The sequence below is a fragment of the Diospyros lotus genome, chromosome 13, assembly GCF_014633365.1.
Source record: "Diospyros lotus cultivar Yz01 chromosome 13, ASM1463336v1, whole genome shotgun sequence".
Lineage (NCBI taxonomy): Eukaryota > Viridiplantae > Streptophyta > Magnoliopsida > Ericales > Ebenaceae > Diospyros > Diospyros lotus.
The window spans coordinates 7610150-7621380 of NC_068350.1; the positions used below are offsets into that span (position 1 = coordinate 7610150).

An 11231-nucleotide genomic window follows, 5' to 3' on the forward strand; every position below is an offset into this window, starting at 1 on the left:
CATTATAGTTGCACATCTTCTCTCAAGGAACAAGCTCAGTACGAATGCTTTTCTGTTTCTTGTTTGAAGCGGGCAACGATTCCGAGACTGTTTGAGTCAGTAGCAGTGATGGCTGCTCGGTAACTACTGGTGATGGCGGCGGTTGCTTCTTTGCAACTGTTTGAGTCAACGGCGGTGATGGCAACTTTGTAACTACTGGTACTGGAGGAGGTTTTCCAGCTATGGACGTTGTCGGCGGTTTCTTCTTTACAATTGTTTGCAGTGGTGATGGCCTCTCTGTAACTACTAGTGCTGGAGGCGGTTTTCCTTTTACGGTTGCTGGCGGCGGTTGCTTATTTGTAATTGTTTGAGTTGGCGGCGGTGATGGCGGCGGTTGCTTATTTGTATCAGTTTGAGTCAGCGGCGATGGATGCTCGGTAACTGCTGGCGCTGGCGGCGTTTGCTTAGTTATAATTGTTTGAGTCGGCGGCGATTTTTTAGTTATGGGAGCTGGCGGCGGTTTTCTAATTACGGACGGCGGCAACTGCGGCTGCGGCTGAAAGGGGTTCTCGTCGGCGTAATTTCCCGGCGGATCGTAGGAGCAAACCACGAGCAAACCCAACTCATTGTTGCAGGTGGCGTTGGCGCATCCAAGCCTCTTAGTATTGCTCCATACCACCTTTAATCAACATATATAACACGAATCAAATTATTCTCCAAATTTTTAGGCTACTATTGTCAACGTTAACAACCTATTCATTTATAATAACAATTTAATTAAATCCATAAATTCTAATTAGACCTGCGTGTAATGCCCGCACATACACTTGCTCGTCTCCGGCTGGCAACCGCAGCGGAGCCGTTTGTGGTCGTAATTCTTCTCCTCGACGGTCCACCGCTCGGTGACCATCGACGGCGTGTACTCGTCGTACTTCACCCAGAGGATGTTCTCGCCGTAGGGGCCGCCGGAGTGGAGGCGGTGGTTGCAATCGTCCCGGCGCTGCGTGGCCCACTGGAGGGCGAACTTGGCGAGCTTCTCGTCCCAATGCAGAGGCGAGAGGCCCTTGCTCAGGCGGGCATCGTTGTGGGCGGCGAGGTACTCCCGTGCGTCGGCGGGCAAGCTTTTTACGCCGGAGAGGTGGGCTTGGGCGGAGAGAATGAGGAGGGAGATGAAGATGGAGATGATGGGGGCTCTGATTATTGTAGGCGTGGAGGTGGAGATCTCCATGGCTTCTTGCGTCTTCCCTGGGTGGGTTTTGTCTTTCATGAATATTGAATTGTTTGGGGCCTTTTGATCTCTATGCTTTGGCCACCACTAATTCCTTCCTCCGAGAGATTGACGGGGGCACGCTCGAGTTTAATTGCTTCTGTTTTAGGATATAATAATAATAATAATAATAATAACAATAATGATATGTCTGTTTGACCCCCTTGTAACTTATATTTACAGTTTTCTCATCCCCCCAGTAATGCAATAATATAAAATGAAAAGTTGAATTTACTCTCAATACTTTTATAAGATTTGATAAAAAAAGGTAAGAGTTATTCTTGACATTTGATAAATGATAGTGACTGTTTTTTATTTTACAACTCTAGTTAACACTACCATTCATTCATTCTCTTCTCTTGTTGTTAAAATGGTTAAGATAATCAAACCTTCGTATTTTCTTTTCCTATCTCTTTATTCTCCACCTTTGTCGACAAATTGGTTAGAATATGAAAGTTTGTTAATCTCTTTTTCCTACTCTCTATTTCAACAATGGCTAACTAAACTATTCCCAAACTAAAAACAGAGAGAAACTGACAAATAGTTGGATTCCGACACAGGAGAAAAAATAAAAGGACAAAGAGGCTTCTTGGATATTCTGATTTAATAGAAGTAAGTTCATAATGGAAGCTTGGTGAAATTTCATATGATGGTGGTTCTCTTTATGTTTATTATTTCAGAAAGAGAGATCATATAGGAATTGCGGGATTAAGTTGGTCAATTTTGCTCTTTTGAAAGAGAGAGAGATTTGTTGCTTATTTCTTGTGAAGATGAGGAGATAGGAAAAGGAGAATGCTAATGTTGCATGAGAATGAAAGCAATGTGAGAATGTTTTCTTTCCTTGTTTTCGGGATTTTTTCCTCTTCTTCCCGACTTTTGTTTGCGTATAGTTTGATGACAACATAGGGCTTAAATCCAAGTGAAGTCCTCGCTGGGGTCTATTCTGCCACTTCAATGGCATTCTTTGTCTAGATGATATTATGTTGGTTCTTATTAGCCAACTTTTGTGAAAAGTCTTAAGGAGTATGGACCGTGAAATTAGAAGTCTGTTGCCCTTCTTCATAACTGCTTTAGCTTTTGCCTTTGTAACATCAACTTCTCTTTTGAGGAGTGGTTGTAATCAGGATCAAATGACTGAATTAATTCTATTATTACATGTCTAATTGGTAGACCTTATTTGTATTTTTTAATATCTTCTTGATACTTCACCAATGATCGATATAACACGATCACTTTCCAACTGCTTAATCCCTATATTTGTGAGTTTTAACATGATTTTCCACTCAGAGTCGATCCATTTAGTTAATCCATCTATAACTGTCTGCTGAGTGATTGACTAGTGTTGGGTTCTGATAGATAATTGTATGATCTGTTATGGTCTACTTATGGTTGGATTGTTCTATGTTCGATTATGTTTACATGTTCTAAGGCTTTGACAGAACAAAAATGGGGCATCCCCAGTGTAAGAAATGCAAATTCTACAAAGAAGACATTTTGAAATAGATGTTTTTGATGGGTGAAAGTTTTTCCATTATGAGTTTGCTGACTTTGATGGAAGGTAATATACATGTCAAGGACAAGCAATTGATTACTAGATTTTATGTTGAGGGTGCTTGTCTTTTCGAAACCTATGAACAGAGCACTGTCCTTTATATGCAATTATGCATATTGATCATCCAGATGATAGACTTGTAATGAAGTGGTTTATATGTTGGCAAGAAGACTGGTACCCTTGCATCTGGTTGTTGGAACTTGGAACTCAGATCCTAGTTGATAGCTAAATCGGTAACTACTATCTCTAGTTGAACTTAGATCCTAGTTGATGGTTTTGATTGAGACATTTACGTTTAGCTCACTAGTATGGAGAAGTTTTGTCCTGTGCAATCTATCACGGCATACGGAGAGAGAAAGAGCACTGAGCATCAATCACAGATTCTGTTGGCTCAGTTTGAGGTAAATAAACATCTTCCCTGGGCTCAAAGTGAAGATAATTATTCTTCCATGTGTTATAACATGTTTCTAATGTATAAGACTATTTGCATATTCATATAGCCAACCCCATATAGTTGGATCAAGGCTTGGTATGTTGTATATAGTAATTGTGTTTTTGTATGTCTGCGGTCTCTTCCAAATCTGATCATGGCCCTGGTTCACATAATGCTGTTAGAATTTTAGAGACATTAACTGGTAGTTATGAAGTTAACGAACAAAAGCTGTAGAAAGAAAAAACATGAATGTGAAAGTTGTAACTTCATTTTTTATTCACATCATCATGCTTTTAAATAGGCAATACATATCAACTGAATAACAAGAAAATAGGAATTACTGCTGGACTTAAATTTAAAAATAACGTAATTATCTCAACCCGACTTAAATTTAAAAATAACGTAATTATCTCAACCCACTAAATCAGTAAATAGAATCAAAGACCCAATCATAACTGACAATTTTGACTCGGCAACTTTGAATCAATATTCAACATTCCTCCTTGATTCAAAGTTGCGAAACTTCAACCTTTTATGGAGCACTTCTCTCCAAATTTCTTTCAAATTGTGAAGCACTTTTCTTCACTTCTTGATGCACTTCTCATCACAATCAATACTTCCTTCAAATGTTGAAAAAAAAAAACTCAATTCAGTTTCATGGAGCACTTCTCTCCAAAAAATTCTTCTTGGTGCACTTCTCACCAACTAGAAGAGCGTTTCCTCTTCAATTGCCCCTTCAACCGCCTTCACTGAATTTGCTTGTTCTTTCATATTAAATCTGCAATCCTTTTTCAAATGCCCAAATCTTTTACACTGGAAGCATTGAGGCTTCCCCTTGTGCCAACAATCTTTCTCTTCATGACCAGGCTTTTTGCAATGGTCACATTATGGAATTTTTTCTTTCTTCTCTGACGATGAACTCTTGGTAAGATAAGCTCCATCCATCGTCTTTTCACTTTCTTCATTTCTCATAATCCTTCTTTGCTCCTGAGCTTGCAAGGCTCTGATTAATTCTGCCAATATAATTTGGCTAATGTCCCTTGAATCTTCAAGGGAGGAGATTTTTGCCTCAAACCTCTTAGGTAGGCTTATCAAGACTTTTTCTACGATCCTGCTGTCAGGTAGCTCTTCTCCCATAAGTCTAATTTTATTTACCACCGTCATTAGTTTTTTAGAGAACTCTTGGATTGTATCCTTTTCATTCATTCTAAGTATCTCAAAATTTCTTTTGAGATTCAACACTTATATTCTCTTTGTTCTAGCATTCCCTTGATATAGCTCTTTCAATACATCCCATGCTTCTTTAGCTGTTTCACAAGGCATGATTCTTGAGAAAATTGATTCGGAGACAGCAACGTGTAATTGAGATAAAGCCTTTAGAGCTTTAGCTTCTGCTTCTTCAAGAGCTCTGATTTGATTGAGTGTAGGATTGTTTCCAAGCGGAGGTATCTCTCTTTCACTTTCGACCCACTGCCATAAACTGAGACCTCTCAAATGAGCTTTCATTTTGACAGCCCATACTTGATAATTTTCTCCATCAAAAACTGGTGGTGAAAGAGATGATGTGTTAGTGGAAGCCATAGAAATAAAGAAGGCGTTGATGGGTTCTCTCTCATAGGCCTTTTAAGATCATTGAATGCTCTGATAACACTATTGGAATTTTAGAGACATTGATAGCTACGAAGTTAACGAACAAAAGTTGTAGAAAGAAAAAACATGAATGTGAAGGCTGTAATCTCATTTTTTATTCATATCATTATGCATTTAAATATGCAATATATGTCAACTAAATAACAAGAAAATAGGATTTACTGCTGGACTTAAATTTAAAAACAGCGAAATTATCTCAACCCACTAAATCAGTAAACAGAATCAAAGACCCAATCATAACTGACAATTTTGACTCAGCAACTTTGAATCAATATTTAACATGCAGGGAAGGGAATGCATTTTAGAGTCCTAATCATTGGGGTGGTAACCTAGTAGAAGTACTGGAAGAGGAGAAAAAGGGAACAAAAAAACCCACTTTGTGACACTATTTATGGGGAAGACAAACAAGAGGCATGAAAGAGCAGAATGCTAGATTTCAGGTAGTTTCTGTTAGTTTTAGAATCGAATGGAAAAGAGCACACTTTTCTGTTTTTCTGAATTGAATGCATCTCTTATTGATACTTGTTGATATATATATATATATATAATATTTTTGATCTAACTGAGGAATATCTAGAAAAATCTAACTTCAATACTCCTCCTCATGATTTTTCTTGGAGACTCCCAGTTTGACCCTTAAATCTTCAAACCTTCTAAGTGCAAGTGACTTAGTCATAATGTCTGCAAGTTGGTTTTTTGAGCTGCAATGAATTAGCTGCACTTTACTTTCTTTTTCAGCTTGCCTGATGGCATGAAACCTAACATTTATGTGCTTGATAAGCCATGTTGCACTGGATTTTTAGTCATTGAAATGGCTGATTTATTGTCAAGATTTTGAAACAAATCTACCAAAACCTTCCTTAACCAAATGGCTTGGTTAGCAGCAAGAGCAACCATGTATTCTGCTTCTGCAGTTAACTGAGCAATAACATCCCATTTCCTTAAAACCCATGAAAAAACTTCGGAACCCATAAAAAATACATAACCAATGGTGTTTTTCATGTTATCAAGGCATCCATCCCAATTACTATCACCCTTATAACTTTCCATTTTTTGTTGTTGTATACCAAATTCCAAAATCATAAATACCTTTGACATACCTTAGGACTCTTTTAGCTGCCCCTTAATGAACTTGACTAGGTGATTGCATATACCTGGACAACACACTTGCTGCAAACATGATATCTGGTCTTGAAGTAGCTAAATACAAGAGGCTTCCCACCAAAGTTTTATAATGGCTAGGATTTACATCTTCACCATTTTCTGCCTTTGATAGCTTTCCATTTTGAGCTAGAGGTGTAGCAACAGATTTACATATTTCCACATTAAACTTCTTTAACAAATCAAGTGCATACTTTCTTTGGGAAATGAAGATGCCAACTGATGATTGGCTAATCTCCATCCCTAGGAAGTAGGTCATAAGCCCCAAGTCTAACATTTCGAATACAACTTCCATTTCCTTCTTGAATTCATCAATCAATCTTGAATTACTTTCAGTTACCAACATATCATCAACATAGATAGATAAGATTAACAATTCTCCAACTTCAAACCTTTTAACATAAAGTGTAGCTTTATTTTCACTTCTTGTGAAACCACAATGCAACAGGTGTGAGACTACTTTGTTGTATCAGGCTATACAAAGCCTTTTGTAGCTTGTAAGCCTTGTTATCCATCTCTAAGACCTGAAACCCTTCTAATTGCTCAACAAACAACTCTTCTCGTCTCTCACCATTCAAGATGTTGACTTTACATCCAAATTAATGATACACTTCCCATTTCAATTTAGTAGCCAAAGCTAATAGTAACCTTATAGTTTCATTCCTTGCAATTGGTGCAAAAGTGTCACCATAATCTACACCAGCTTGCTGTGAATATCCCTTGACAACAAGTCTAGCCTTGTGCTTATATAGAGCCATCAGTATTCAACTTTGTCCTAAAACTCTACTTCATCCCTATCACATCTCTTGCTTCAAGTCTGTCCACAACCTGCTAAGTATTATTTTTCTTTATTGTATCAATCTCCTCATGCATTGCCAATTTCCATTCTTCATACTTTATTGCTTCAGTAAAAGAGGAAGGCTCCAAGGCTGTGTAATTGCATTTCCCATATACCTTAGACAATGATTTTGTCTTGAGAATAGGAAAATCAGGTAGGGAATTAACAACCTTGCTAGAATTCATTTTAGAAGTCAAAATAGAAAGTTGTGGCAAACCAGATTTCCCTTCAATTTTTTGCAAGAAAACTTTATCCTTTTCAGCAAGACCTTTGTCCCAATTCCAGTGTAGAGACTCATCAATCACCACATCCCTGCTCACACAAACATTTTGACTTTACACATTATAAATCCTGAAGCCCTTTGACATGGATAAATAGCCCAAGAAAATTCCCACTTCAACCTTCTGATCTAGCTTGCTTCTCTTTGCAGAGGGCACATAGGCATAGCAAATTGAACCAAATGTCTGTTAGATATGAGCCCTAAAGACCAGTTCCAGTGACACAAAGGGACTCGATCTTGTAATTCTTTAAATATTATTTAAATGGCAAGTTTATGTTTTTATTTAAATTGCAATATGGTTTAAATTATAAAACATATATCCATTAGTATAATAAGAAGTGGATACCATTCTTAAGTGTTAAGAATACGAGTTACGGATAATCCACAATTTGTTATACTATAAACATGTTCCTGGCCATAGAATTCCTATCATGGATGATAGCAACTCGTAAAGGCCAGCACATTGTCTTCCTCCTTGTTTCAGTATGAGATACTGAAAGATAAGGTTGGTGAGTCTCGTGCCATTCTGTATGAGCTATAGAAGGAAGATAAGTGGGTGCTCGTTACAAGAACGAGTTCACTGAACGGGACTGTTAACATTAAATCACATGGGTTATTTCTCACGGGTCAATGATTTAATGTTAGCTGCGATTTTACAACTAGTCCTTAGACCTGAGATGACATGGATATCTGTGTATTGGTGGATTAGGATATCAACGATATCATGTGGTTGTTCTAATCAAGGATAATCATACGTATCTATGTGCCTGATTCAGTGATACATGAGGTATGTGTGCATTAGACATGGAATCTATCACCTCGAGATTTATGAGGAGGATATCCTATGCGATCCAGTAATCACTTGACGATAAATCCTTGGCCGAGGTAATATGACGATGGAATTTGTTCCATACGGGTTGTGTCATAATTTGTCAAGATTGATTTTGGATTTGGTCATATGACAAGATTAAGAGATTCGACCTACTGACCATGATCTCATATCTTGTCGGGATATAGGATGATAGAAGGACCGTATTGTATGGTAACGTAGTAAAAGGTTCACAATACCCGCTTCACAATAAATTGGGTAATCATGATATATTGCTAGATGTCACTCATGGTTTACGAGAATTAATTGTTGATTATTCTTGTTGCCAATTTATTTGTGGACCCAGAAAGTCCCACCCAAAAAGAAATTACTTTCAAAGAGAAAATAAATAAATTAGTAATTTTATAATTACTAATTATAGTGCATTTATTTATTGGATAAATAAGAGTAATTAAATAATTATATTATGAATGTAATTATTTAATCATAGATTGGGTTGGGCCTTTTGCTAGTACATTAGGCTTGGCCCAATGTCACTATTGGATTCAAATAAATTCCATTGGATTGGGCTTGGTCCAATTGCATTAAATGGAATGGGCTTGAGAAGCCCAACCCATTTAATGAAGAATAGTTTTTAATTGGAACTATAAATAGCTCCAAACTCTTATTTTCTCTCATAAGTGTCTTCTTGATTCACTTGAATGTAGAGAGAATTTTGGAGAAGTGTTCTTGAATCCAAGAGGTAAGTTAGAAATTTTTGTGAAAAATTTCTTCTACTTATCTTCTCTCTTTGATATTCTTGAATAGAAGTGATTTCGGGTGGACCGACTCGGCATCCTACACTTGGAGGATTATACGGCGGGAAATCTAACGGTGAAATAAGATTTCATCAAAGAGGTATTTTTCGTTTATGCCTTCGTTTTATTAAACCATAATTTCTGAAAAACGGGATACCTCCAAATTAAATTTTAATTTCCGCTGCGCATATGATAAGATCTATGTAACTCAACAGTGGTATCAGAGCCATCGTTTTTCAGTTTTATGGTTTTATTCATGTGATTATTGGACATTGAATTGGTATTTTGAAAAATAAAACAATTTTGGATGAGATCCGAAGAAGAGTTGCATGCCGGCAGCGTTTTAAAACTGATTTAACACTGTTAGACAGTGCTGGAATCAGTTTTGGCGTAGCTGGAAGTATCGAAATTTGTTTCGGGACGGACGGGCAGTACCGGGTGCATCCCGGGGGGCAACCAGCACGCTGGGTGCGTGCTGGGCGCGCCCCAGCGCGCCCAGACGCGAGCGTTGGGCGCGCTGGGCGCGCATGGGCGCGCCCAGATGCGCGCAAGGCGCGGGGCTAGCCCGCGCCGCGCGGGCAGGGGCGCGGGCAGGGCCCGCGCACCAGCGCCGCGCGCTGGTGGGTGCGCGGGCCCCGCCCGCGCACCACCGCGCGGAATGCGCGCGCAGTGCGCGCACTATGCGCGCGCACTGTGCGCGCAGTGGGGGCTGGCCCCCCCCCCTCTGTCTGCCATTGGCAGATTTATTTATTTATTATTATTTTTAATTGTTTTAAATAAAAATAATAATAATAAAATAAATAATAATAATTGTTATTATTATTTGTTTTATTTATTTGTTTTATTATTTAAAAATAAAAATAGAATAAATAATAATAATTGTTATTATTATTTGTTTTATTTATTTGTTTTATTTAAAATAATAATGATAATGAATAAAATAAATAATAATAATTGTTATTATTATTTGTTTTATTTATTTGTTTTATTTAAAATAATAATAATAATGAATAAAATAAATAATAATAATTGTTATTATTATTTTATTTATTTATTTTATTATTTAAAAAAAATACCAATGTATAATTAGTTATACAATTGTCCAATAATCATATGATTGCTTATAATATGCTTTTAATTGTTAATAGCATGTTGTGGATGCCTTGTTGCATATCGGTAATGGTCATGGACTTAGGACACTACATGGATGATGTATGTGTGATGTGGATGTATGGATTATTTTATTTAACGGCCTGCGTGCCGAAGGTAGCCGTCTTTTTCATGACGGTTGTAAAATAATTATTTATTGTTTTAATTTTATTGTAAAAGTAGTTTATAGTAAATTGTAAAAGCAATGGATTCACATCAATCGAGGCACGGCTTGGAGTGAAGTCATTGATGGCAAAATAATCAAGGAAATGAAGACCCTATGTGAAAGGGTTATGTTTGTAATAGTTATAGGCGTTTCCTTATTTATTCACCCACGAATGCACCGCACAATTCCAATGGCTGGAATTGCGCTTAGAATGCATGATTGAGTCCATGACCATATCGACTAATTTTATGCAATGTTTATTTACATAGTTGATGTATGTTAAAACGTTGCATGTGAAAAGTGAGACCAATTAATTAAAAAATCTCCCATATTTATAAAATTAAATTGTAACCGGTTGGACCTTAAGAGTTAAGACAATCTAATCGGGGCTCTCCATCACGGTAGAAATTGGGGCTTTTTAATTTGTGTGTTGATCGGCTATGGATACATAGGGGTTGCACATTGATTAAAATACTTTAATTTCTATTTAAAACATTTGATGAGATGGGGATGCACAAATATCGTGACCCAAGAATCTATTATGTGAGGCAATCGATATTCAACTGTGTAGACTTGTCAGCGTGATGGTATGATTTAACTATGTTCAATTGCCAAGAAACTATTATGTGAGGTATATTGGACTGGGAGCCGAAACAAAATATTTGGGTCGTACATAAGATGTACTGGACAAGCGTTGTCCACTTATTGAATTTATTATTCCAAGAATCTATTATGTGAGGAGTAATAAAATTAATAAGAATCCAAATACCCACTAGAATTCATGCCAATGTGAATTTGCTTGTTCCTTTAAATGGGAGTAAGGAATTTGAAAAACTCAGTGGGAGGTACTGTTTGATTTAAAGACCAAAATCAGATAGTTAAGAAAACAAGATATCTAATAATCTACTTATTTTCTGCAGATATATCAAATGGCTTCACTAAATGCACTTTCTAAATTTGTTGACGCAAACCGGCTAACTGGACCAAATTTCAACGACTGGCTTCTAAATTTGAAATTGATTACAAACTTGGAAAAAATCACATATATCTTGGAAACGCCTATCCCTGAGCCAACTGTTGAACATATTACTCAGGAGGAACAAGATACACTCAATAAGTGGCAAGATGAT

The 11231-nt window shown here is 37.3% G+C and overlaps 1 protein-coding gene across 1 annotated transcript; it reads right to left on the reverse strand.

The window, feature by feature from the left end:
- Nucleotides 1-22: 22 nt before the first annotated feature.
- LOC127788815 (uncharacterized) lies at nucleotides 23-1207 on the reverse strand. The gene is made up of 2 exons (XM_052317445.1): nucleotides 782-1207; nucleotides 23-658 (listed from the first exon to the last, which is right to left on the reverse strand). Exons 1-2 carry the CDS (start codon nucleotides 1205-1207, stop codon nucleotides 23-25), a joined length of 1062 nt encoding a protein of 353 aa, XP_052173405.1.
- Between the last annotated feature and the right edge of the window lie 10024 nt (nucleotides 1208-11231).